The 27,043-nt window shown below is 36.2% G+C and overlaps 1 protein-coding gene across 1 annotated transcript in view; it reads right to left on the reverse strand.

Annotated features, from left to right (window-relative positions):
* Positions 1-27,043, reverse strand: part of Malrd1 (MAM and LDL receptor class A domain containing 1) — a 608,177-nt gene that overhangs the window by 181,350 nt on the left and 399,784 nt on the right. Inside the window, exon 29 of the mRNA XM_035442808.1 lies at positions 11,885-12,013. Coding sequence (XP_035298699.1) covers positions 11,885-12,013 — 129 coding nt within the window. The remainder of the gene's footprint in view (positions 1-11,884; positions 12,014-27,043) is intronic.

A 27,043-nucleotide genomic window follows, 5' to 3' on the forward strand; every position in this document is an offset into this window, starting at 1 on the left:
CTCTGAATAGCATAGGCTGTTAGCAAGGCAAAAATGCTTACAAAAGGAGAGGTACCTGAGCAAAGCAGTAGACCATGCTGGGCACAAACCATTCTGGATATTATCTGAGCACATATCCAGGCTAGCTCCTAAGCAAAGAAAGCAGGTGTCTTCTAATATTATTGACTGGTAACTCATTCAAAATTAAATAAATTTTTCACAATGAGAGACATTAATAGGTGAGAAGTCCACTAGTCACTTGTGAAGTGTTCTAAAACAATGTCTCAGTAGCCAGACTTTCATCTGGTCTCCCTTTTGATCCAGGAGTTAGTAGTATTTTGAGCACATTGATTGACATGTGTGACTGTCTCATTTCTAATTTGAATTAAAAAAAATGGAGGGAAAAAATCTGTTACACAGACAGAGTGAATTCTTCCGTTACTTAACCAGTATGCATAAGCTGAGATAGCCACCAGCACTTCCTTTCTTTTAAAAGGATAGTTTCTGTTATCCCTAAAATTTCTTCTTGTCCATATCCTTTTCTTAATAAAACACCAACCTTAGCTAATTAAAGCTTAAACAGCAAAACATTCTGTGTAAACGTTAATCGGATGCCAAAGACAGAACACAAGAATGAAGGCTCTTTTACACCATATTGAGTTCCTGAGAGAATTTCTATAAACAATTATTTTAATTGTTTAAGAATTGTTTACTTTTATCCTTAGAACCAATAATTTTAATCATTCCTTTCTTCTATTAGTAAATTATTTTAACTCACTTGAATGACCACAAAATCTATTTGTTTTATGTGTTTAGTTATTGACTTTACTTCTTATGCATGTAATGATAGCATTCTATAATACAGAATAGGATTATATTATGCATACATGTAAAAAAGCTCACCAATACCAGCATTTAGCCAACATGTCATCAAACATTCGAAACCTTCTTGCATATACCCAGGACTGCTGTTAGACTTTTACACACAGGTTCTGTGCTGTTTCTATTTCCGTGTACCTCACTCCCTGACCCGTACATCTAATGCTCTGTTCTATTGCCTTACCCCTAAGATAACCTTGTTCTTCCTGGCTCAACCTACCTACCATAGGACCCTTTCAACTTTCAAGACACACATGTGACTAGGATATCTTATTTTTTAATAATATTTCTTTCTTAATTTAATTTTTTAAAAATTTTATTTAAATTAGAAACAAGCTTACATATCAATCTCAGTTCCCTCTCTCTTCCATCCTCCCATAGCCCCCCAACCCTCCCCCCCAATTCCATCCCCATCCACTCCCCAGGGAGGGCGAGGCCTTCCATGAGGGATCATCAAAATCTGACAAGTCATTTGGGGCAGGGCTTAGGCCCTCCCCTGTGTATCTAGGCTGAGAATATCTCTCCATGGGAAATGGGCTCCTGAAGTCAGTTCAAAGAATGCATACAGAAAATGTACATTTACACAATGGAGTACTACTCAGTGTGTGTGTGTGTGTGTGTGTGTGTGTGTGTGTGTGGGACAAAACCAATGGAATCTTGACACTTGATGCCCTTCAACCGAAGACTAGGATATATTTCCTACCTGTTATTTTCTCCATCTTAAAAGAGTTGATTTGTGTGTGTGTGTGTTCTAAAGTGAATCTCTGCCTTTTATCCTGACTCCTCATCAGAGCTTTATTTCTCCTCTACAGCTCATGTCCTTTAAAGTCACACATTTCCTTGTCTTCTAGTGTCATAGTCCCTGACCATTTCTTTATCACAGCTCCCACTAATCTTCCACCTTCATTTTAAAAGCCATGTACTTAGTTAGATTTTTCACTCTGTAGCCTCACTTGTCCTACCCAAATACTTATAAGTAGGTGTCCTGCAAATATTCACACATGATGAAATACAAACTAACAAATTCAAACATTTCTGGAACATGCCATTTGGAATATGCAAGCATCACTTACAAACCATTTCAGTGTTCTCTCCAAGTATGCCCTCTGTGAGATTTCCATGTAATATGACTCATCTGTTTTTGTAAAGCTCAAATATCTAGAGTCACTATTGGTTCTATATCCTTATTTATATACTCAACATGTCACCAGTAACTGGATATTTTCCCTGTGAGATTTGTGCATCCCCTTGTTTGAAGTTTCATGACAGTCACACTGGTTCAAGCCCATGATTTATTTGTAGAGATTATCTTTAGCATAGGCTTCATCCTACCCACCTTACAAATTCAAGCCACATTAATCATCCTTAACACTGTTCTTAAGTTATTTTAACTTGGTTAAAATAGTCCATTTTTCCACACAGTGTGAAAACACCCTTACAAATCCTAGCTTTGAATATTATAACATTTACTTGTATAAAAAACTTTTTAGGATGAATCTGTCTCATCTTAGCAATTGTCTCAACCTCAACCATGCGTTACAAGATCGTCTCTCTAAAATAAACTGACTGTATAAAACATTGATGCTTAGACCTATGTCTATACTTTAAAAAATACGTGACCAGAAGTTGGTTATTCTTTTTCTTAACCATTCTTTCTATGTTTTACTTACGATAAAACCTTTCCTTTATTTTTATTGTATGTATATGAGTGTTTTTGTCTGCATGTACATCAGTATACCACATGTGTGCAATAAGATAGAATATAATCTAAGCAATCACTAGAGCCTTCATCCAGTAGCTGACAGAAGCAAAATCAGACACCCACAGCTAAACACTAAGCTTAACTCCTGAAATCCAGTTGCAGAGAGGGAGGAGTGATGAGCAAAGTGATCAAGACCAGGCTGGAGAAACATAGAAACAGCTGACCTGAACAAGGGGAATTCATGGACCCCAGACTGGGAAGCCAGCATAGGACAGACCCAGATCCCCTGAATGTTGGTGTCAGTTAGGAGGCCTGGGCAATCTATGCAGCCTCTATTAGTGGGTCAGTATTTATTCCTAGTATACGAATGGACTTTGGGAGCCCATTCCACATAGGAGCCCATTCCACTCTCTCAGCCCAGACACACGGGAAGGGCCTAGGCCCTATCCCTAAGGACATGACAGACTCTGAAGATCCCCCATGAAAGGCTTCACCATCCCTGGGGAGTAGAAAGGGGAAGGGATATGGGGTTGTTAGGGGGCAGGGGATGAGGGAGGAACAGGGAACTGGGATTGACATGTAAAACAAGTTTGTTTCTAATTTAAATAAAAAAGGAAAAAGAATCTATATTAATCATTCTGTATAAACATCAACTCTAAATAGATCAAATATCTCAAAATAAATCTGATAGATTAGAAAATGGGAACTCCTTTAACTCATTGGTACAGGAGAAGACTTTCAGCAATTAATAAATAGGAACTCATGAAACTGAAAAGCTTCTGTAAGGTAAAGGACACCAGCATTCAGACAAAGCAGCAGCCTATAGAATGGGAAAATAGTTTTACTAACAACACATTTATTATAGAGCTAATATGCTAAATATATAAAAAGAACTCAAGGAACTAGATATCAAAAAGCCAATAAACCAATTCAAATATTGGATACAGATCTAAACAGAAAATTGTCAACAGAAGAAACTCAAGTAGCTGAAATGAACTTAAAGAAATGTTTAACATTAGCCATCAGGAATATGCAAATCAAAACTACTTTGAGATTCCATCTCCTCGACTGCTGGTGGGAGTGCAAACTTGTACAGTCATAATGGAAATCAGGAAGATGTGAATAGATCTACCTTAAGATTAAGCTATACTACTCTTGGTCATACACCCAAAGGATGTTCCTTTCTACCCTAGAGACATCTGTTCAACTATGTTCATTGCTGCTCTATTCATAATAGTCAGTAAAGGAAACAACCTACATGTCCTTCAAAAAAAGAATGAATAAAGAAAATATGCTACATTTATACAATGGAGTAACACTCAGGCATTTAAAAATGACATCATTGAATTCACAGGTAAATTGTTGGAGCTAGAAAAAATAATCCTAAGTGAGGTATCCCAGACCCAACAGATAATATGGTTTGTATTTGCTTACATGTGGATATTAGCTATAAAGTGAATGATAACCAAACTGCAATCCATAAAACCACCAAGGTTAGATACAGAGTAAGCAAGTAGTGGGGACAGGTAGCTCCTATTAGGAAAGTGAAATAGGATAGATACTGTGGAATATGGAAGGAGAACTGAAATGGGAAAACACAGTGGAGAGAGGAAGGGAAGTGGTGAAGTATGGAACACAGGGAGAGACAGCTAAAATTTAGGGGGGATTCAAGAGTTAGTATGGAAACATCATACAATAGAAAAGTCCTAAAATATATACATATATAAAAGGAATTTAAATGAAATTGTCAAATATTGGAGAGGCAGAGTCCCAAATGGTCCATTTCTTATCACCAAATTAATCTTCCAGTACAGGAATTGGATTACATCTAACTGAGTTGTTGGATGAAGAGATATTCTGGCAATCTCCAATCAATCAAAGCTGTTATCAAAACTATAGATTGCTCTCCACAAACTGAAGGCAAGGCCCCATTGCTGATGATACTACACTACTCATTGAAGTTAAGCTGTGACTACATAGGCCCTTCACCAATTGGTTCTATCATCTTTAGCACAGGAAGGTACTCTGCATTGTACCCAAAAAGAAATTTAAACATCAAGCCAGACACAATTCTTTGATCGACTATGGTGTCCTTTCTTCAGGTTATGCTAGGACAATGGTGGCACAAAGCTTTCGGGAGTAACATAACAATGTCTGATTGATTTTAGGTCCATTCCATGAGATGGACCCATACCCAACACTGACCAGATGACCAAGAATCAGACTAGATAGCTCAGAGACCTAGGGTAAAACTGACTACTAATGTTCTAATAAAACAAACAAACAAACAAACAAACAAAACAATAGCAATAAAATGACTCCTAATAATATTCTGCTATCCTAATAAATCCGTGCCTTATTCAGCCATCAGCAGAGAAGCTTCCTACTACAGAAGATGGAAACATTTATAGAGACTCACAGCCAGGCTTTATGAGAATGAGAGACTTTGGAACACTTAGTCCTAAATGGGGTGTCCCAACAAATACTTCTCCTTAGGGCTTAGGTAACCTAGCAGAAGAGGAGGTAGAAAAGTGTAAGAGCCAAAAAGTATGAAGGACATCAGGAAAACAAGGCCCTCTAAATCAATGTGATCAAAGTTCATATGAATTCTCAGAGACTGAGGTCTCATACACAGGGCCTTCATGGGTCTGTACCAGTTCCTTTTTATATATTTTATTGCTTCCACCATGTATGCATATTTTATGTGACTCCTGAGTGTGTGAACAAGTGGGTCTGTTTCTTGTGCCTTCTAAAGGCATTCCATTCTGTTTGTGTGTTTGTGCAATTCTGTGTCTATTTTGTCTAATTCTGATGTGTTAGGTTTTGTTTTATCTTATTATAATTTATTTTATTATTATTCCTAGAAGTCTGGTTTCTATCTAGAGACAAAAAAGGAGTGAATGTGGATGGAAGGAGATGGGTGAAGAAACTGGAGGATTAGAGGGAGGGGAAATCATAATCAGAGAAATTATGAGAGAAAATTAAATGTATTTGCAATAAAAGGGGAAAGCCCATAAAAGCAAAACAAAAAGGAAATATAGACAATGATAACAGTTGTGGAAGAGATACACCTAAGAAGAGTTTTACTTCTTAAACCAGAATGAAAAATGGGTTTCTTTACTTTTTCTATTTTTTAAAATAATTATCCCTAGTTCTTGAACTGGCTTTTTGGAGCACATTCTCTTTGGAGGGATACCTTGCTCAGCCTAGATACAGGGGGTAGGACCTTGGTCCTGCTCCAAATGATGTGACAGACTTTGCTGACTCCCCATGGGAGGCCTCACATTTCTGAGGAGTGGATGGGGGTGAAGTTGGGGGGAGGTGGGGGGAACAGGAGGAGGGGAGGTGGTAGGAACTGGGATTGGTATGTAAAGTAAGACAAGATTGTTTTAATATAAAAATGATAAAAATAGAATTGTAACTTTATATTTAAAAGCAATTCCATGTTTATATTTTACAGATATGTTTTGTCCTTGTATATTTCACTTGTAGGAATACATACTGAAATACTTCAGGGATCACTGTCCTAGGAACATGACTTTCTCAAGCCTTTGCAAAGGTTGCTCATGGAGAGATGCTGATGTTGAAGGCGTTGAGAAATCCCCAGGTGTGCTTTCTGACAGTGGACATAAGTTTTAAATCTGTCCCAAGGTAAATCCAAAGTGACTTTCTGGGTGGCTTCTATCAAAACCCTCCCTATGCTGTTTGTATTGAGATGAGGTCAACATCCTTGTTATACCAACTGATCCCACCATGTCAGTTATGTGCTGGGACACTCTGATCTTTACATACACATAACAATTACTTTAAAAAATCAATAATGGGGTCAGACCAGTTGTTTCTCATTTTCTTTGGTGAGCAACATCTGAGATGAGCATGAGCACCTGACTGGTTACCTGTGGTGTGATCTCCATCTTGTTTGGTTTTGTGTCTTACAGTTTATCAGTGCAGCTGCTATACCAGAGACTGAAGCTTGGAGGTAGGACTCTAAAGTGGGAAGCAGGTATTTTATATTCTATTGTATCTTTAGCTGTGTTAAATAGTTGTTTATTTTATAACAAAAGTCACTCAGCCAGATATATTTTTAGGATCATTAGACCTTCATCATTGAAGCAGGTGGTGGCCAAACACATGGGAATTGAACTCAGGGCAGATAGTTCAGAATAAGACTGCTAAACTCCAAACTGTATCATTTGGGGATGTTCTGGAAAGGGAGGCAAGGATGGGACGCTTCCCCCATGTGAACTTCTGGTGGCTATGAGTCTATATCAAAGCCATTTTGCTGCACAACCCAGGAATGTAATTGGGACCTGCAGGGTATGAAGGAATATATTGGTCTGTACCCCTTTCTACCAGGCAAGGTTCATTTGGGATTTTTAAATATTAACCTTGAAGATCTCCATCTTTCTATCATTATTCTTGAAAATATGTGTGTATTTTCATTCTTAGGATGTGGCTGCAATGTTCTGAAACATTCCATCAGTAGCTAGCTCTGTAAGAAGACAACTAAAAGACAACTATTTATGGATGACATTGTTAAGCTAGACTTACTATTAGACTTACAGCTACTAGCTCTTAGATTTAATCCTCTATGACATAGAAATTAAGAATTTCACATCAGTCTTCCTTCAAGCACCAAAAACCCCAACTTACAATAGTTTTAAGTGACATCAATGAACTATCTCATTTAATAAGAGTGGACTTTTCCAGTTTTAGGTATTTTCAGGTTAGGCTTTGAGGTAACTTCAGTCTTCCCTTTGGGCTAACCTTCCATCTTCTTTCTCATTCACACTTACGAGAGAACCACATTCTTTTTGGTGTCACACACACTCACTATACAGAGAGGAAGCCAAAGGAGAGAGGTATGATTTCCTGGTCTGGACTTTTTCCTCATGAAGCATATTCCTTCCCCAACTTGTTATGTTGGTTTCTTCAGCCTCTTTCAGCTTTGTAGAAGTTTGGATATGTTTTAGTTACTGTTGTCACAATGCTGCCACAAATAAAATGAACATTCTACTTTGATAGAGTGGTAAAGAATGGAGAGAAACCTACTCAGTACCACCAGGATGGCTGAGGCTGAAATTGCTGCTCCAAGCATTTTTAATGCACCACATTTTTCCATTTCATGTAACATCAAATTCATCCTTGAATGAGCTATTTAATTTTCAGGTCTCCTGACCCACATCATACTAATTCTCAGGGTGGGTTATATGTGAGTCATTGGGGGGAATTATAGCTGTTATTGTTTGTTTAAAAAGTTATTCATTATTTTGCACTGTCACTTTAATTGTTTTGTAACTTTGAGTTATTGTAATCATCTCTAAGTAATGAGTTAGTACTTCTGAGTTGAATTGTATTTGTGGTAACCAGTTCAGTAGAATTCACTTTAAGATGGGAGATAGGAAGGATTTTATAGTTTTGGATCATGAATATGTATCATATTTTTCAAAATAGCAGTTACTTTAGAAGAACTCTGTTCAGCTGATGATCTTTGAATTAAAGTAACACATTACTGATATTCTTTTACGCAACAGCCATTTTCCCAATGATATATTATTTAGCCACATGGTAGTAAATACTTATCAACACAGAAATATTTCCATAGTAAATTCTCTTTATACCTCATTTTCACATATTCACCTGATCTAATCACATCACAATGCAAGGTACATAAATATCTGTGTTACTTCAGGGGAATAATACTTTAATTCTTGTAAACTTATACTGATCAGGATACAAATAATCTGGATGAGTGAGAGATAATAGTATGACTGGACAATTATGTGTCCAGTTATGTGTATACCTGCTTTAAAAGAGGAGAGAATGTATCTGTCCATCATAGCACTTCACACCCCTAGCTGAGATACTTCTACAATGAATACAGGTGATAAACAAAAAGCAGCATTTTAAAACTAATGATAGATTTCTTTAAGTTAACTGTCCCACTTCTTGCAAACTATGAATTTCTGCAATATTCCACAACATATAGTTACACTGAGTCATGAAGAGCAGCTGTGTTTCTTTGTTGTAGTAAAAGAAACACAAAAGACACAAAACACATGAGACACAAAATGTGATTGAACACCAGCAACAATCCATAAAAAACACAGGGATTAGGTATAGAGTAAGGGGTTATGGAGAACAGGAAAATCTCATTAGGACAGGTAAATGTAATAGATAGTTATGAATGGATGAATGGGTTTAAAACTTGTGAATGAAGGAGGAATTGATGTGGAGAAGGGCTCAAGGGGAGAATACATGGAGAGATGGCTAAAATTAAGGGGCATTTCAGGGATAGTATGAAAAGCTAATACAATAGAGGCTTCCTAAAATATATCCATATGTGAAGGGAATCTAAATGGAATTGCCAAATAATGGGGATACTGAATCCCAAACTAGCAACCTCTTGTGACTAAACAAAGCTTTCCAGTACCAGGATTGGGTTCTATCTAATTTAGTTGTTGTCCCATGTAAATAATCCAAGCTGCTTGCAAGACTATGGGTTGCTCTTCATAAACTGACATAAAGTTCCCATTGCCATAGACAACACTTATACAACTCATTGAACATGGAGGAGTTGAGCTAGTGACTACATAGAGCTTTCACAACTACAATCTAGTGTCCTTGGTACAGGAAGATACTCTGCACACTACCAAAAGAAAAATACAAACACCAAGATAGCCACAAACACTGTAATTAACAATGGTGTCATGCCTACAAGATACACTAAGACTATGGCAGCACAAAGCTTGTGGTTGTTATGGGCTATGATTTTAAGGAGTTGCTATTTAATAGATAATTTGCAAGTTTCTAAACATTCTAGAGATGTATATTGGTGATAGTTAGACAACGATATACATATGATTAATTTCACTACACTATATTTAAAATGATTTAAATGAAAAATTTTCTGTTATGCTTATTTTACAAAAGAATTGAGAAATAATGAACACAACCAAAAGGATTAAGAGGGGAAACTGAGTACTACAGAATCTTTGTCACTATTAGATCTCAGAAATGAAAATTACGCTGAGTTAAACAAACAAAACACTACTGCTCCAAACAAAATGACTTCTAATGATATTTTGCTATACTCATAGATCAGTGCCTTATTCAGCCATCATCAAGAAGCCTCCTCCTGAAGCAGATGGGAATAAATACCTAGACTCACAGTCAGACGTTATACAGAGAGTGAGACCTTGGAACACACAGCTGTAAATGCGATGTCTCCATCAAATCCATCCCTTCAGCATTCAGAGGAATGCTGAATTCATTCGAGGAAGCAGAAGGAATCAGGGAGACAGAGGAAATAGAAGACACCAGGGGGGAAAGGCCCACTAAATTATCTAAGCAAAGTTCTTATGAACTCATAGAGACTGAAGCAGCAAGCACAGGGTCTTCACAGGTCTGTACCAGGCCCTCTGCATGTATACTGTAGCCTACAGTTTTGTACTGTTATTGGAATCCTAAATGTGTGAATGAATGGGTCTCTGATTCTTGTGACTTCTCTTGGTGTCTTTTATTTTTCTGTTGACTTATCTTTTCAAACTTGGGTATGACTTTTTTATTTTACGTTATATTTTATTTTGTTACATTTTTTTTAAAACTATAAAGAAATCTGTTTATGTGGCATGCTGTCTTCCATAATATCATCATTAGTTCTCAACTCCCTATGGTACAGAGTATATACTCATGTATAGTTCTTTTATCTCTTTAAATCTAGACTAGATTGTTAATTTACTTGACAATAAGAATGGTTTGTGTGTGACATTTGGAACATCTACAGAAAAGCCAAATGAGCTTTGGTTAGATTTTCCATGGCTCTGGAATGGGGGTTCTAGAAGGATCAACTCTATAAGAAGGCTTGTATGTCCTGTGTGGTGGCCATAGTATGTAAGTTCAAGTCATATGTGTTAACCATGGAGGATGAGATATCACATGTAGTAAGACATTGATACCAGTGAATTAGTTGTCCACATTGAGAGAGGAAAAAGCTGTCACAGAGCTGATTATCTAGTTATCATTCAGAATCTACCCGTTATGCTGAATTATCAACTCACACAGTGACCAAATATGAAGCTGTTGCGAGGCTCACTTGTTTTGGGGAATCTTACTTGTGGCAAACTATAATTGTGATAGATATCCTGTATAGTATCAAGACTCCTTGTTTATGGGCTGTATGTAACTCAAGTTCACTGGTAGAGTATTAGGCACAAGACTCTGATTACAACCAATAAGTGTGAAAAGAGACAACAATGAAAAGATTCTATCTGAAAGCAGGCATAGAAGTACAGGCCTGATATTTTAGAACTGCAGAAGTTTAAGGCCTGAGAATAACAATGTGAAAATCAATCTGGGTTATTTTCAAGCTCCTCATTCACAGAGGAGGGCAGTTGGATTTGGTATAGAAGTTTAGCAATTATATGCACAGATAACACTGGATTTAAGCATGTCTACTACTTTTAAGTTATAAGCCTTTTTTTTTTTACATTTATAAGAGTCAAATTTAAAAAAAAATGAAGGGAGCCTTCTCGTGCTAATGCAATATAAGTGATAAAAATTATATTTACTTCTCGTGTTTTTTTCTATCTGATCTATAAATCAACCATTTTCTGAGAGAAGAATTCTGAAAGAAATGCAGTTGATAAAAGCAAATGTGGAATGGAGACAGCTAGTTTACTGTCTTGTGGTTCTGATCTCTTTTGTTGTTCTGCAGAAACATATGATGGTGACTTTTTATAATGTGATTTCATGGGGTTTTCTGCACAGAAGTAAAAGCGATGAGACGGTTACTGTTTGTATATTCCGGCAGAACATTTGGAAGCAATGCTCAGCAGTATGAATTTAGTTTTATGAATGAAAAGAGCAATATTACTAGTATTAGTATCATTAATCTTTGTGTGCACATGAGAGGTGTACATATTCATATGTGTGGATGTGATTGTGCATGTCCCATGGGACCTGTGTGAAGGTCAAAGGGAAACTTCAGATGTCCCTGAATTTCATTTCACATGTTGGAAACAGGGTGCTTTGTGCTTTCCCCCTATGTATGTCAGGCTGATTGGTCTGCCTGTTTCTGAAGATTCTTCTGTCTTTGCCTCCCATCTTCTCTTAGGAGCATTACGAGTAGAGACGTGTACTACAATTGTTAGGTTTATGTGTCTTCTAAGGATTCAAACACAGATCTTCACACTTAGGGGAAGTGATTTCGGTACTGAGACACCTCCTCTCCAGCCTGCAAAAGAACATTTGTTCTGATCCACCTGTGCCACTGGAGAAAATACAGATGGACTAGGCCACACAGTGGCAGGCAGATACACTCACCACAATGAGCTTCATCAGACCTGTCAGAGCAGTCCGACTTGTAGTCACAAACAAGGTGAGATGCAATGCACTTCTTGTCCTGGCACAAAAAATCTGTGACTTCTGAGCAAGTCTCAGTGGTTTCTCCAACTATGCAAAACAAAAACAATAACAGCATTGAGTCATTATTGTCAATACATTTCAAGACAGTTAGTTGCTACATAGATTTCCCATTACAAAAGTTAATGATTTTTGATAACTGCCTGATGTTGACTACTGGACAGCCACCTATCTTTCCTTCTACCTACAGTTACTCATCCCATCACACAACACCTGCATTTTCATTAAATAAATGTGCTGTAAAGCAGCCTACGCATGTAGTCAATACATACAGACCACTGTCACAACCCACCACTATCACCTTGTACCACCCTGCCTATGCCAACCCTTATTACACCCCTTTGTGACCTGCTACTAATAAACAGGGCAATGGGTTTGGAACTACACATTGAAGTCTGGTGGGCTCAGCAGTGAGTAAATAATTAAGGGTAGTGGTTCCCTTTCTCCTAGAACTACCAATAACCAATAGTTCATAGGAAAGGGGCACAGCATATATTTCAATCTTTTAAAGGCCTATTGTTTTCATTTAAATAGACTAAAAATCTGGTTTATGTGTATCAAATATCCTTTGGTGTTGTTGGATCTGTCTCATTTTTATATACCCTTTTTCCTAAGCTTTGTAGTTAAATTAAGCCCTCTGCTGGAAGGTTTCACAGTATATCACATCTATTCTTTATGTTCCTGGTCCTCTGCATGCATTATCTCCACTCCTGGTGCAGAAGTTTTCCTTTATGCGTTTCAAATAGTGTGCTTCTGAAGCACAACTCAAACAACTTGTTTCTAGTTCATTTGTCTTGGCCATCTTTCTCTTAGATCTTATGCTCTTGATTTCATCTCAGGTAAGAGCAGTTTGATTCCTATATTTGAATTATTTCCACTTCCCTAAGCATTATTCATAGTTTTTTCTCTACACTCTAAGCTCTGGTGAGAAGTTTTCATTACATTCCACTGGGCCTAATACATCCTTTAATATATAATTGGTGACTAAAAAGTGCAGGTTATAATAACTGAACTCATAGGGCTTCCATTAAAGGGGAGTTAATAGATGTTCATAGAATCTTCAAAGATTTTATATTTTTTAAATTCCACTGTCATAGATACATAGACAAATGGTATTTCACAGATTAATAGTAGGTTAAAGTTCTAAAACGATTTACAAAATCACCTTCAAAAATATAACTAAACAAAGGAATGTCATTATCACATAGACCAGTGGTTCTCAACCTCCCTAATGCTGTGACCTTTTAATACAGTCCCTCATGTAGTGGTGAAATAATTTCAAACATGAAATTATTTTGTTGCTACTTCATAACAGTAATTTTGGCACTGTTATGAATAGTAATGTAAATATCTGATATGTAGGACATCTGATATGTGACCTCTGTAAAAGGGTCTTTCCATCTCCAAAGATGTTGCAACCCACAGTTTGAGAACTGATGACGTAGATGATTATAGGCTGGCATGCCTGGGGTTAGGTTCATTTACTTAATTTTAGGTTATATTCCACGAGTAAAAAGAACAAAAACCTTTTGTAGATTCCACTTTAGTGAATTCCTATTACCTTTGAGCCATTTTATGCTACAATAGCTAACACCTGTATAACTTCCACGAACAACTACTAATGAATTAGGACAGTGCAAAGATGAAGAAGGAAGGAGAGGCAGTCTAAGACTATAGTCAACAGTTCAATTATGGGCTCAAAGGTCATGTTAACCAAGTACTATAGAAATGTTGCTACATTACCCTAATTAACTCTAGTGAGAATTTGTAGTGAATCCAACATAGTATATAAATACTCTTCAGTATGCAAGTCTATGCAATTGAAATTGTTTTATTTTTTCCTTGCCATAGGATATGAATCTATATAATTACTCCATGGGGGAAATGTGCTTTGACTTTTAACTCTAAATAACTAGTCCTTTAATTATTAAAATATGAAAAATGCACTAATCTTTAAATAAGGCTATTTTTCTGCAATATATAACTATAAAGATATTAAGACAGAGGAAGTCAGAATTCTGCAGTTCAGTGAATGAAATCTTGTCTAGGGTTTCTGTGGAACAGAAGGTACACTGGGGACAAATAATTTTAAAAAGGAGCCTTCAAAATCCCAAGCAAAGTATCTTTTAATATAAGGAGGTGGGAAATGGAAAATCTAGATATTTAGTGAGGATATACCTTGCACATATGTAATCATAATCCATATCTTTAGTCAACCAAAGCAATAAGAAAAATAGCTATTGATTTGGGAGACAAACATGTGAAATGAAAGATACTCTCACATATCCTATAGTTGATAATATCAGAAATGGTAGATCATTTCTGCTCAGAATAAAATTTAAAATGATCCAAGTAGCAGCACATGGCCTCTAAATAAGACAAGACTGGGTATAAATCCTAAAATGAAATTAAACTATTGAAATTGGGAGTCTGCAAATGTGTGCAAATACATTTCTGAAGTATACAAGTTACAGGAAAGAATCATAAATTTTCTATGATCAATATACAAGTAACTATTATAGGGATAAAATTATAAAACATAAGTTTCTTATAAGGTAAATACTGTTTGTACAAACTTGACTAATACTGTAAGAAAACACAAGAGGAATGAGTTCCCAGCTTCAAGGCTACTACTCAAATTGTGCTAGTATATCTTCCTACAATATGCGCAGGTACAAAGACCCTCCACTTTACCACCTTTTCTCTATCACATCTCCAGCTCAGCTTGTACACATCAGAAGTAGAGTTTATTTTTTTTTAGAGGAAGAAGATATGTGAAGCATTTGGTGTGGGTAAGTGACATTAGATGATCCATGATTTGAGAAATCAGAGATCCTGGGTTTAGAGCAGGGAACATGACCGGCTTGTCATGTCTCTAGCTCATAGGCCTCTTAGTCATATAAGAAGGGTCTGTGGGTCATGTAAGACATAATTGATTAAAGGTATGTACCAATTATGACCTATGAGTTCCATGTGGCTGAGGATAGCTATGACTGGAGCTCAGCAAAAAATTGCAAACTTGAAATAATATGAGAAATATGACAAACCTATCTTGATAGATTTCAAGGGTGAAATTTGTAGATAACAACTCTGTTAACATATAAAAATAAATCTTAGGCTTTGGACTGCATGGTTAATCTCATAATAGACAATTATGTCAGTGAGACTTTTTGTCACTTTGACAAAGACAGGGGAGAAACAAGACAAGGGAGGAAAAGTTTCTTTCAGATCAAGGGTTCAGAGGTTTTGTTTCATCATCAGCATTGAATATGGCCTGACATAGATCAGAAGCATAATGACAGAGCAGAACTGCTCACTGGAACACAGTCAGGAAGCAGCATGAAACACAGAAAGGATTGCTCAGAAGACATCTATCTCCATGATATACCCCAGAGATCCACTTCAAACCAGGTCTCTTTCTGGGAATGCTATCATATTATGCATCTGTGAAGACTGTTCTTTGATTAAGTCAGAGTTCTCAGGATCCCATCATTTCTCAATGATAGTATCTACACAGAGGAGAGCACACCTACAAAATACAAGCCTTTCCTATATAGACTGTAATAACTCATCAAATGAATGCAATAGGATTATTCCACCTTAAATTAAATTTTCCATCAATCACATTCCCTCAAATGCCAACAGGTATATAATAAAAACTCGATGAAGAAAGGTCTTATGAGACTTTGTTGTTTGGGCTCTTATACACTGTTCTTTCAGGGATTCATTAGTTACTTCAGTTCTGTTATCCATTATTCAGGATCTTTAAAAATAAAGGTCCCTGAATTTTTGAGACAAAAAGTGGTTTCTTGTATAGACTCTATAATCATAACTATGGATGATTGCCCCTCCATGTTAGTCTTGCTTGAAAAGTGGGAAAAGGCTATAATAATAAACAATGGGTAATAAAATAAAAACAACTTTTTCAAGGAAATAGATGCTTCTCTAAGAATGTAAAACCCTAGGATCCTTTAGACTTTTTGAACTATGGAGCTTTCCTGAAGAAAAGGGCTTTACAAATGCTGAGCAATCTGTTTCAGAACTTTTAATTAGTCCCGTTTGATTATTAATTTTGTAGTGTGGTCACTTCAGTATAATAGTATATAATTTTTAATTTACTTGCAATTTCAGGGTCAAACCATGATCAACTTATAGTTTTTCCTGAATAAAAATGATACAAAATCTTCCAATAGAACTACTACAATATTATTTTTGATCCTTTCAATGAACTTTCTTATATTTGAAATATGAATAAAATTTGAATCCAAAAGTGTCGTTTGATAATAGTATTTCAGTCAGGTCCCTAGATGTTAATAGTTTACTGAGGAATGAGAATGAGTTTTGAAACTGTGACACTGACATATATTATGTTATATTTTAAATTTTACAATTATTAACAAATGAATTGCAAACAAAAAGAAAATTTATAAAAAGGTTAATTAAATCTTCAAACTTCTCTGAATATAATCTACTCAAATTTTATGATTTAATTAATCTTCTTGAATCTCAGCTTTCACATCTGAAAAATGGACATTCTATAATCCATGTGTGAATCAAATAGGTAAATGGGCATCAAATGACCTAATGCATAAACAAATTTGATTATATACTTCAGGTTAGATAAATGTTTTATCACTACTGTCTTTCTACATTTCCTTCTGAATTTTTATTCCTTTCTTCAACTTTCCTTAAGTCTTTATATCTTAAAAATGACTTCCTCTATGATTTAACTAAGATAGACACACAGAGTTGACAAAAAAAACCACCCTTAACTTAAAAAAGTGCTAAATGTCCTGATCCTTTTTACTTCCATCATTGGTCAGAATAATTGCCAGCACAAAACATTGTTTACAAAAAATATTTTAAAAAACTCTTTACATTTGGATTTAAAAAATATTTAGTAATTATATATTATCTTTCAATAATAGTAGACAGATTCTCAGTAATGACTTCAGATAATGGCATCGCTGTACTTGGTGAATGTTCATCATTTCAGAAAGCACTGATTGTCGGAATGTCAACATTAGCAAGTTGAAATAGAGATGTGCTCTACAGCAAGCAACATTGTTATCAGTGTGATTATGATGAAACAAGACTTGTTAAGTATGGAACAATTTCCTAGAAATAAGCGTTCTGCCTTCCCAGGGTGCCAGAAACTCAGGGAATTGGCAGGCCTCTGAATGCCAAGGCCTTAGTGCCCAGTTGAAGTCCTCAATGGTTCTGATGAGGGAAGAATTTTTCCCTCTTTCACATCGTTCCCTGCTTATTGGAAAGCCACATGTGGTAATCAGAGAAAGCTGAACTAATTCTAACTTCACTTTAATGTGTTTGTAATTTTTAATATATAGGAGATAACTTTCCATTTCTGATTCTACTCCCCAAAATATATGCAAGCTTAAAACAATTTACATAAAGATCATCTAGAGATACATTAGCAAGATTCAAAAAAAGAAATTAGTTGGGGATAAAATTACTAATTTCTTAATACTTCCATTTCTTTTTCCATCTTTAATTGTTCAAAATACATATTAATCTTACTATAGATTAAAAGAACCTTTTTAATACTTTGGATGATGCTTATATTTAAAGCAATTAAAAGGATAAAAGCTTCATCTAGCCAGATGAATTCCTGTGTGTCTCAGATAATCACGATAATCACCTAATTCCACGTTTGAGTTTCTACCAGAGTGGGACAATTACGAGAATTCTAATTAACCACTGAGAAATCAGCAACAAAAATATATCCAGGATGTTCCCTTGAGCAGGGAACAATGGATTAAGAAAGAAATATGTAGATGATGCAGCTAGGGAAGCAAAATGTATCAGAGATTTGCAAGGGAAAAAATTAAAGAAACACAAGGCAGAAACTCTCAAAAGACTAAATGGGGTCATCAGGCCCCAAAATACAAAAGTGACACATCCTCTCTCATACATATCTCCTAGCAGAAAATCTTTGCTTTTTTGTGTTTCACTTGTGGAATCTGGGAAACTATAAATGGACTGGAGGTTATATATTTAGGGGGTTGCAGAACATAGATGAAATGGAAGACATAACTGGGAGTCTTGGAGGAAGAAAGGTTTCATCAGTAGTAGAATGATTGGGATGGAAGAATGAAGAGGCAGGGGAAAGGTCAACCAAAAAGAAGTGTGTGTGAAGCTCTGACTTAGAAACCTGTGATCCTGAAATTCAAGTAAATCAGATAATGAGAGCATACAGTAGAACAAACATGAAAGAATATCAATATGGGGGAGTGGATCCTAGGAGTTGATGATTTAAGCCAAGAATGGGAGCAGAAGAGTTGAGAAATGAAAGAACAGAGAGTAAATTAAGTGATTCTAAGGTCATATGAAGAAGCTGTATGAAGCCCACTTCCTTGTAAGAATATTTACAGTATAATTTAAATATCAGAGTTTAAACAGAAATAACCTACCTGGGTGAACAATGCTCCTCCCAGAAACCTATAATATTAAATGAAAATCTTAGTGGCAATTATAGGTTATGGTTACTACCCTATGAGCTATATGTCAGGGAGGTTCCAGAGGCATTCAAAACAACACAAGCTATTGCCATTGCTCCTAGTTGCCAACTATAAATACCTAGTAAGATCCTATTGCTAAAGACACCATACATGTTGGTTGTAACAGGTAAAGGAATAAATCTGCAACTGACCAGGAAATTCCCTGCTGGATGGTTTTCAATTTTCTGGTAGGTGATTTGTGGGTTACTCAAAAGAGGAAGGGAAGATATCTTTGGTCTTACCTACTGCTGGGCCACACTTGCTACATCACCAACTTGTGAGACAGATGGGCTCACTGCTGCAATAATGATAGGACTATTTATGGGACTAATATTGCTTTGCCCTGTGCCAACTTTCAAAGTATTACACTGTAGATCTCAGTAACCTCAGGATGGGATTTTTTCTTTCTGTGTTTCATATTTAAAAAGCACTCATGACTTCCCTTTGATACATTCACATTGCCTGCATCGTCCCTCTTGTATTTTGGGCCTTTGGTATGCAAAAGATTGCTGGAACCCAAGGGCTGAGATATTGCAGTGGGCTGTGGGCAATAAACTGCATGAAAGCAATGCTTCGTAAGAGTCTGCTGTAGGGTGAATGAGATTACATGAGAAGGCTGTAATTCATGCAGTTGTGTTTTGATATAGAGATTATTAGGGTAAACTGAGGGCATTAGGTCAGGACTAAGATGAAAGGTGACTAGTAGCCTCATCAGATGAGGGAAGAAATGCCAAGAAATGCAAGGACAAAGATAATGTGGTAAGTGGATGAAGATGGACAAAAGTAAGCTGTGGAAAGAGATATCAAGAAGATACAAATTTGCTGATATCTTAGGCTTTCAGCTCTTTGAAGTGAGAAAATACAATTATATGGTTTAAGCTAATTAGACTTAGGGTTTTTATTTTGTTTTTATTATGGCAGTCATAGTAAACTAATACAAACATTTAAACATGGAGACATGTATCTTAGTTAGCTGTCATAGTTGTTACTACGATCAAAAATAACCAAAAATAACTTAGGAAGGGAAGTATTTATTGCTCCATCACTGAGGGGAGCAGGCACAGGAACTTGGAGCAGCAACCTGGAGGTAGGAACAGAAACAGAGACCCTAAAGAATCAGTGTTTATCCTCATGACTTGCTATCATGCATGCTAATAAGCCTGCTTACTTATATATAACTCAGGACCACCCATCCATGATTAGTCAACTGCAAAATGCCAATAGCACCACAGAAATGTCTGGTAAAGGATGAATTAGCAAATCTCATAAAAAAATGGCCCAACAAGGATAGAAGTTATAATGATGTGATTTAACCTCAGTGTTAATCATAGAGGAATATAACAAATGTTTTATTTTACCTATGGATTAGAAAAAAATCTTTTTACAATGTTAACAAACATCACTGTTTGTGAGGATTGGAGGAAATAAATTGTTTTTGAAATAAAAAGAGGTCTTGCTAGAAGTGGAAGAACTATAAGAAAGCTAAGTGTTTGGAAATGTACAGATAAGGCAATTCCCTAAGTCTATGGAAAAGCAAGCAGGAAGCAACCTCCATAGACATCCGATAGAAACAGAGAAGATTGGAGATTTTCCTTCTTCGACAACACATTTGGTTCTCCATCCCTGCATGCTTTAGATCCACAAATTCAGTTAGGGGAATATCCACATCTCTACTGAACATTTTTAGGATTTGCTGTCTTGTCATCATTTCCTAACAATACCGTGTAACACTGTTTACCTAGCATTTGCATTGCATTAAGTATAGGTAATCTAAAGAAAATTTACAGTATATGGAAGACATCGACAGGCAGTGGGAACACAGCATGCCAACTTGAATGAAGGACATGAGCATCTGGAGGCAGAGGTAGGTGGATCTCTCTGATTTCAAGGCCAGCCTGGTTTACAGAGTGAATTCCAGGACAGGCAAAAATACACAAAGAAACTCTGTCTCAAAAAACAGGGAAAAAAGTAAAAGAAATAGAGTAATAAAAGAAAACCACATAAGATGGAAAATATACAGAGAGTCTGGATACTGTTTGCTATTGTGTTGTCTTTGAATTGTGTGACTGCTGAAAAGGAGTAACAGCTGCTAAAGAATTTGATTATAAATGCTGCTGGATTAATCCAACTTATATATTTTAAAAAATGCCTAGACTTTATAATTTAAGTCAACGTTACTTTGGAAAAGACATTCTGTTTTCGTTTTCACAGAAAATGAAAAGCTTTGGATTCCTTCCAGACTAATATGGTTTGATCAAGCAAGACTCCTGAAGGAGTGGCCCAGGTGATTCAACATCCAGAACAGCTGAGATGATGCAGCCTCAGACTACCACAAACAGGATTTGCCCAGGGTTTTGGGATTTCTCAGAATCCCCATGGGATTGACAGCGCCCTCAAACAGCAGGATTTATGATTTGCCAGTTGGAAGATATTAGTAATCTCCCTGGAATTCTGGCCATTCCTGATGTCGGTGACTAGGTTGAGTATGGCAGATAGGTAGCACCATGAAGTGCATCACCTCCATGTACAAAGGTGACAGAGGGTTTAGAGTCTGAATTGTCAAGTCTGTATTTGAAAAATGCCCCATAAGAAGTATCAGGATACTGCAATGAAAAAGAAGCAGCTTGAATGCCTTGTTCTGTCATCAATAGAGTGGAGTTCCAGCAGTCATCTTTACTGTTAGCTAAGTCCAGTACTCACTACTGTTAGAGGTTCTAGGACCCAAGACAGGTCTGTCTGAATGTATAACTATGAGGGAAGAGAGTCTGAGGCAATATGTCCAGCCCTTAAACTCTGCTCAGTCATCTTTTCTGTATTCAAATGGTAAAGCAAAGACATCTGCTTCCAGAAATTGGCCACACAAAAGATGGACAGGATAATATGGCCCAAAGAGACAAGATGCACGTAAAAAACACAGTTTAATTTAGTCACGCTTTTTGGTCTCTGATTTTAATATCATCCTGAAGCTGGTCTGCATTTCTGATTTTGGGTTCCACAAGATTCACTGTGTCCTTAAACAAACTGTCCTGATACTTGATGTTATTGGTAATTAGAGTAGACCTAATTAAAATCAAGATTCCCAGCAATTATCATGAGAATGCAGGAAGACTTCAAACCTAAGATTAAGCTAGTGGAAAGAAATATAAGCCACACTTAGTTTCTTTCTTTTTTTCCCCTGAGCTTCCCTCTGACCTTTTAATCAACAATCCAAAACACTTCATTCTGCAGCTCTTTGAGGCAATTCTCAAGGCAATTTGTGTGATTTATTTGGTTCAAACTCCCTCCAAGTCATTGTTCTGTATTCAACCTCCATAAATAAGATCACATATGCAATAGTGTTAGTCTGCTCTTGGTACCCATTTATTGTTTAGTAAACAGTATCAATAGTTTCCTTTGTTGGCTTCATTGATAGCTATACAGTATATATTTTGTTTTTGTTTTTGTTTTTTTTGTAAAACAATGAAGCTCATAGCCAGCAAACCAATAAGTAGACTGGGTCAGTTTAACAGAGCACAGAGTTTGTGCTGATGTCAGCATTATTCAGTCTCATTATGACAGGGGTAGTTCTAAGGCACAGCCTTGGAAACCAAGCTCTGAAACACATGAGAAGTTCTCACAAAGGAATCTGGCACTGTTCAGTTCATGCCTTATTTGCATCCTCTGTTCTCTTGCTACATGTGTCAACTATTTGATTGTAACATGCACCCCCAGTCCTTTTTTAGTGTGTGCAGGTGTGTGTGTGTGTGTGTGTGTGTGTGTGTGTGTGTGTGTGTGTGTGATATGTGAGCATTAGTGCAGGTATGCATGTGCTGCAGCACATGTGTGGAGGTCAACCTCTGTAGGTCTGCCCTTATCTTTCCACTTTGTTTGAGATAGGGTCATATTGTTGTCATACAACCCAGGAAGCTGGTCTGTGAGCTCAGAAAATTCTGCTGTGTCTGCCTCCCATTTCCTGCAGGTCTACTGAGATGACAGATGTTTGAGCTGCAGGATAGTAGCAGATTTTTGTAGGTTCTGGGGATCTAAGCTCGGGTCTTCAAGTGCTTTTTTTTTTTTTTATCAAATGAGTCAATCTCTAGTCCTGTCTCCCTAGTCTTTGGGATACTACAAGCCCATAGTCTATAATTCGACAGCCTTAACCTAGTTTTATATTATTCCTCAACAAAATTTGTTTTACCCACCTACCTTGCTTTTTAGAGTAATAAAGTTACTGGAGTTCTTCTATGCATTGGTAATTTTAGTACTTTAATCATCTTCATAATTTTAATGATGGTTTAACAGTTGTGTTGCATGATTTTATTTCCTTTTATTATAGCAGCTTGTCCCAAACTTACATTCCCATAAGCCTCCTTGTCATTAAAAAATATAAGATATCAGCTACTGTAAAGATGCTGTGAGATACATATGTATGTATGTGAAATACATATGTAATGAACATAGCAAAAGAAAATGTGAATGTTAGATCTGGTTTAATATATGCATATGCATAAATACAAAGAGATTTTGGTGTACTTAGTTTCATCATGGGTGGTCTCATGATATGATCTTCTAGAGTTTCACATTGTTTTTGAAATACACCCTAAGCTTAAATTTATTCTACATTGTAACCAGTCATACAAATATTTTAGGACTGGGGAGCACATCTTACAATTGACTAATGGAGAAAGAAAAAACACATAAGAATAAAGTGAAAATTTTACTGAAAAATATCAATATTATTTTGAATAAAATATAGTCCAACAAAAATAGAAGCACAGTGTTGTCTATGTAATGGTCCTACTGATTCAATGATGTGTGGAGTAGTTCATTAGACTTGAAACAGTTCTAATTAGAAATTACATGAACTGAGGATAATGTTAGCATTCTGATTTACAGTGCCGTCATTTGAACCTAGAACTATTTCAAGGGCTATTTAAGTCTTACTAAAATATCTGCTCAAGTAATTATTTTTCTTAATATTACAAATGAACTAAGTCATATCACTGGGTTTTGATTATAATCAAATATAACAATTTTAATTATAATATTCCATTCATAATTATGCTATACATAAATTACATCTTCAAATGTAGACCTTTTAACATTAAAATGCTAATTTTTCTCAATTGAAAGATAAAGCAATATCTGATATCTTCTCAGTATGCCACAAATGGTTTACTTTAACACAATATTAAACTAATTAGATCCATCCATGGTCTTGATTTTGTTTTAATTTAAAATAGCTGATTAAAGATACACTGAACTCAATCAAATAGTCCTCTGTTTACAATATGGCTCTAGGCCAGGATTAATAATTATTTTCTGATTTTAGAGAAATTAAAAACTATGATCCTAAGTCTTAAGATTAACAATGAGGATGTTTGACCCTAACAATGTGGTCTCTTGCTTCCTGTCTCAAACCAAATCCAGCAATAAACGCAGGTGAGGGCACAGCTGGCAATGACTGGAGCAGAGGGCAGATGCTGCAAAGGCCAACTCTGCCTCTTAGTTCACTGTGTCAACTGTGTGCACCCTGAGTCTTTCCTCACAGGGTAGAACTGGGAATGCTGAAAGTCTTTTTCTTAATACAGATAACTAAATCTTAATATAAGTTACTATGTGCTGACATCTTTACACTGTGTAAACCTATAAAGGGTCAATCACTCATACTAATTCATTCATTAAGCAACAACACTCCTTAGAATGGGACCTTACAAGCAGTAATGTGTTTGTGTACCCCAGATCACAATGCTGGACAACTCTTTATCAATCTTAGCTCTTTGTACAAAAATGGCTTTCTAGCTGTTGTAACTATAAATAATGTGCCCTATATTATACAAGAAATGGCACTGCATTTTCAACAGGATTGGCTAAGTTGTATTTTACTTAACCATAATCCACAGGTTTTGAAAAATCAGTATTATTCACTAATCTCTTCACATCCAAAAACTCTAAGGAGACTGGTACTGGTGGGTTTTGAACTTGCCATGAGGTCTTTTCCAACACATAGGCAAGGTCTAGAATGATAGCAATATTTGAATAAAACAATTTGAGTAAAATCAATCTATAGCAATGGGGGTTGCAGCCAATATTTCAAAGTTTCATTTCTCCAGTGACACATGCTAGTTGTTACAACAAGCTTGGAGATCTTACTCATGTGAATTCATCTAAGTGAAGAGATACATGGCTGAAACTATATTCTGAAAAATAAATATCTTTGTCAGATATAGTAAGAAGTTATAGAAAATGTGGTATTTATTAATCAGTAGCACTATGTTCAAGGCTTGCTTGTGCTACATATTGAAACACAATCTCAAGAAAAAGCTATCATCACCACCACTAGCAAGAATAAAACTTTCCAAGACCTGGATTTCCTCAAGAGTTAAAATTTTCATCCATCCTTTTATTAGAATATTTTCATAATCTAAATATGATTGACTCTAACAATAAAGATTACTTGAATATTAAAAAATTAAGCTTGGATTTGCATTACCTTAAATGACTTGAGCTAATATTACAAACCATGAATGCTAGAAACACAGATATGTTTGATGCTCCTTTGACAGGTTTGCAGTGTTTGAGAAAAACAAAGATTCTGTAGGAGAGTATTCCTGATGGCCATAAGTTATCAACTCTCATAACTGATGAAGTTCCTGAGAAGGCATCATGCTAAGTTAAGAGAGAAGAAAGGGGTTGGGACTTCCCATGGTCCATCTCTGGTTTCTCAAGTATCTTGCTATACTGTTGCCAAGTGTGTCCTTTTCACTAGAGAATAAACTCCAAGGAAGACATTATTCCCTTGACTGTCAACTGTGGAACAATTGGGACAATTGGTGAATGTGAAGTTAGAATGAGTCTCCATCAGTGCTGGACAGATTTCCCTGGCCATGCCAATCCTGTTTGTTATGAACCCTAGACTTTGCTTGTTCTTCATCACCTTAGGTTGTAATACATTCATTTCCTGGAACTCATTGCATAGCTGACACTTCTGCTTTATTGGACTCAGAAAACTTAGTAATCATTCATACTGACCACCATTTGTCATATGCTCGGTAGCTGCTTTTTACCTGCAGGTAATCAATGTGATTTTTTAGGAGTATCTTAACAATGGGGAGTTACCATTAACTATTAGAAGGAAAACCAATCTGGCTAATTTTCTATGCTTTGCTTTCAGAAGTTGTGAGGATTAATTTAAATGGTTATGCTGCCCATCATTTAATGTTGGCAGAATAGTTAACATGAAGTATTAATGCTGAATGCACACGATATATATATATGTTATGTCCTCAAATCAATCCTATAGGGTAGGTGCTAATTTTATTTCCAACAGTTAAATAAGGACAACTTTATGGGATTTGTTCAATATTCTCCAGAGCCAAAATTACACTTAAGAAATCTCCCTCTACCATCTCCTTGTTTAGTCCCCTTTCTGGGAGAGTCTATTTGTACATAGAAAGCACAGATTTGAATGAAAAATTCTATATGCCATTCTATACACATAATTATCTCTATACCATTATTCTGTTCTAGCAATGTGTTTACTTAAATCTTCCCATCTCAAGGTTATTCTTTCCATAAATGTCTTCATGATTGACTTCTACTTTTATTTAGAATGCCCAACTGCAACCCTCAAATTGAGTGTTTCTTACTACTCTAATCACTTTCTTTTTTATGTCATTTATGACACCTGTTATCACTGAATGGCACAACACTGGATGGATGTTATTTTAAGTACCTCATACTGCTGCCAGAATAAAAATTCTTGAAAAAAGATGTTTTCTTATTTTTTATATTTTATAAAGATTTGAATAAAGGGGTCAAGACCAGGCTGGTGAAAACCCACAGAAACAGCTGAACAAGGGGGAACTCATAGACCCCAGCATGGGACTGATCCAGACCCCCTGAACTCTGGTGTCAGTGAGGAGGCTTTGGCAATCTATGGGGCCTCGGGTGGTAGATCAGCATTTATCTCTGGTGTAGAAATGGACTTTGGGAGCCACATGGAGAGATGCTCGCTCAGCCTGGACACATGGGGGAGGGCCTAGGCCCTGCCTTGAAAGATATGAGACTTTTGAGATCCCCCATGGAGGGCCTCACCCTCCCTGGGGAACAGAGGGGGGTTGGTTGGGGGCGGGGGAGGAGGGGAGGAAGAGGGAACTGGGATTAACATGTTAAGCAAGCTTCTTTCTAAATTAAATTTTAAAAGGAAATAAATAATAAATTAGTCATAAAAATACTTGTACAAATAGTCTCTATAGATATATTTTCAACTGTTTTTCTATCCATCCACCTTCCACTTATAAACATCACTTTTTTATTCCTACATTACAAAGTCACAAACACTATAGATGTTTATTATTAAGAGTAAAAGTAATTTCTAATATTTTAATAGGGTGAGATGTTTACTTTTTCCACTTGGCATCATTTTTCTCTACTCTAGTATTTATTTTAAAATAATATGATACTCATACATTGAGCAGAAACAGAACTTACTACATAAACAGAATGTATAAATTATACCTTAACACCAAATTCTATTGGATTCTGTGTATAGATTTATTTA

Source organism: Cricetulus griseus, chromosome 3 (genome assembly GCF_003668045.3).
Source record: "Cricetulus griseus strain 17A/GY chromosome 3, alternate assembly CriGri-PICRH-1.0, whole genome shotgun sequence".
NCBI classification, from domain to species: Eukaryota; Metazoa; Chordata; class Mammalia; order Rodentia; family Cricetidae; genus Cricetulus; species Cricetulus griseus.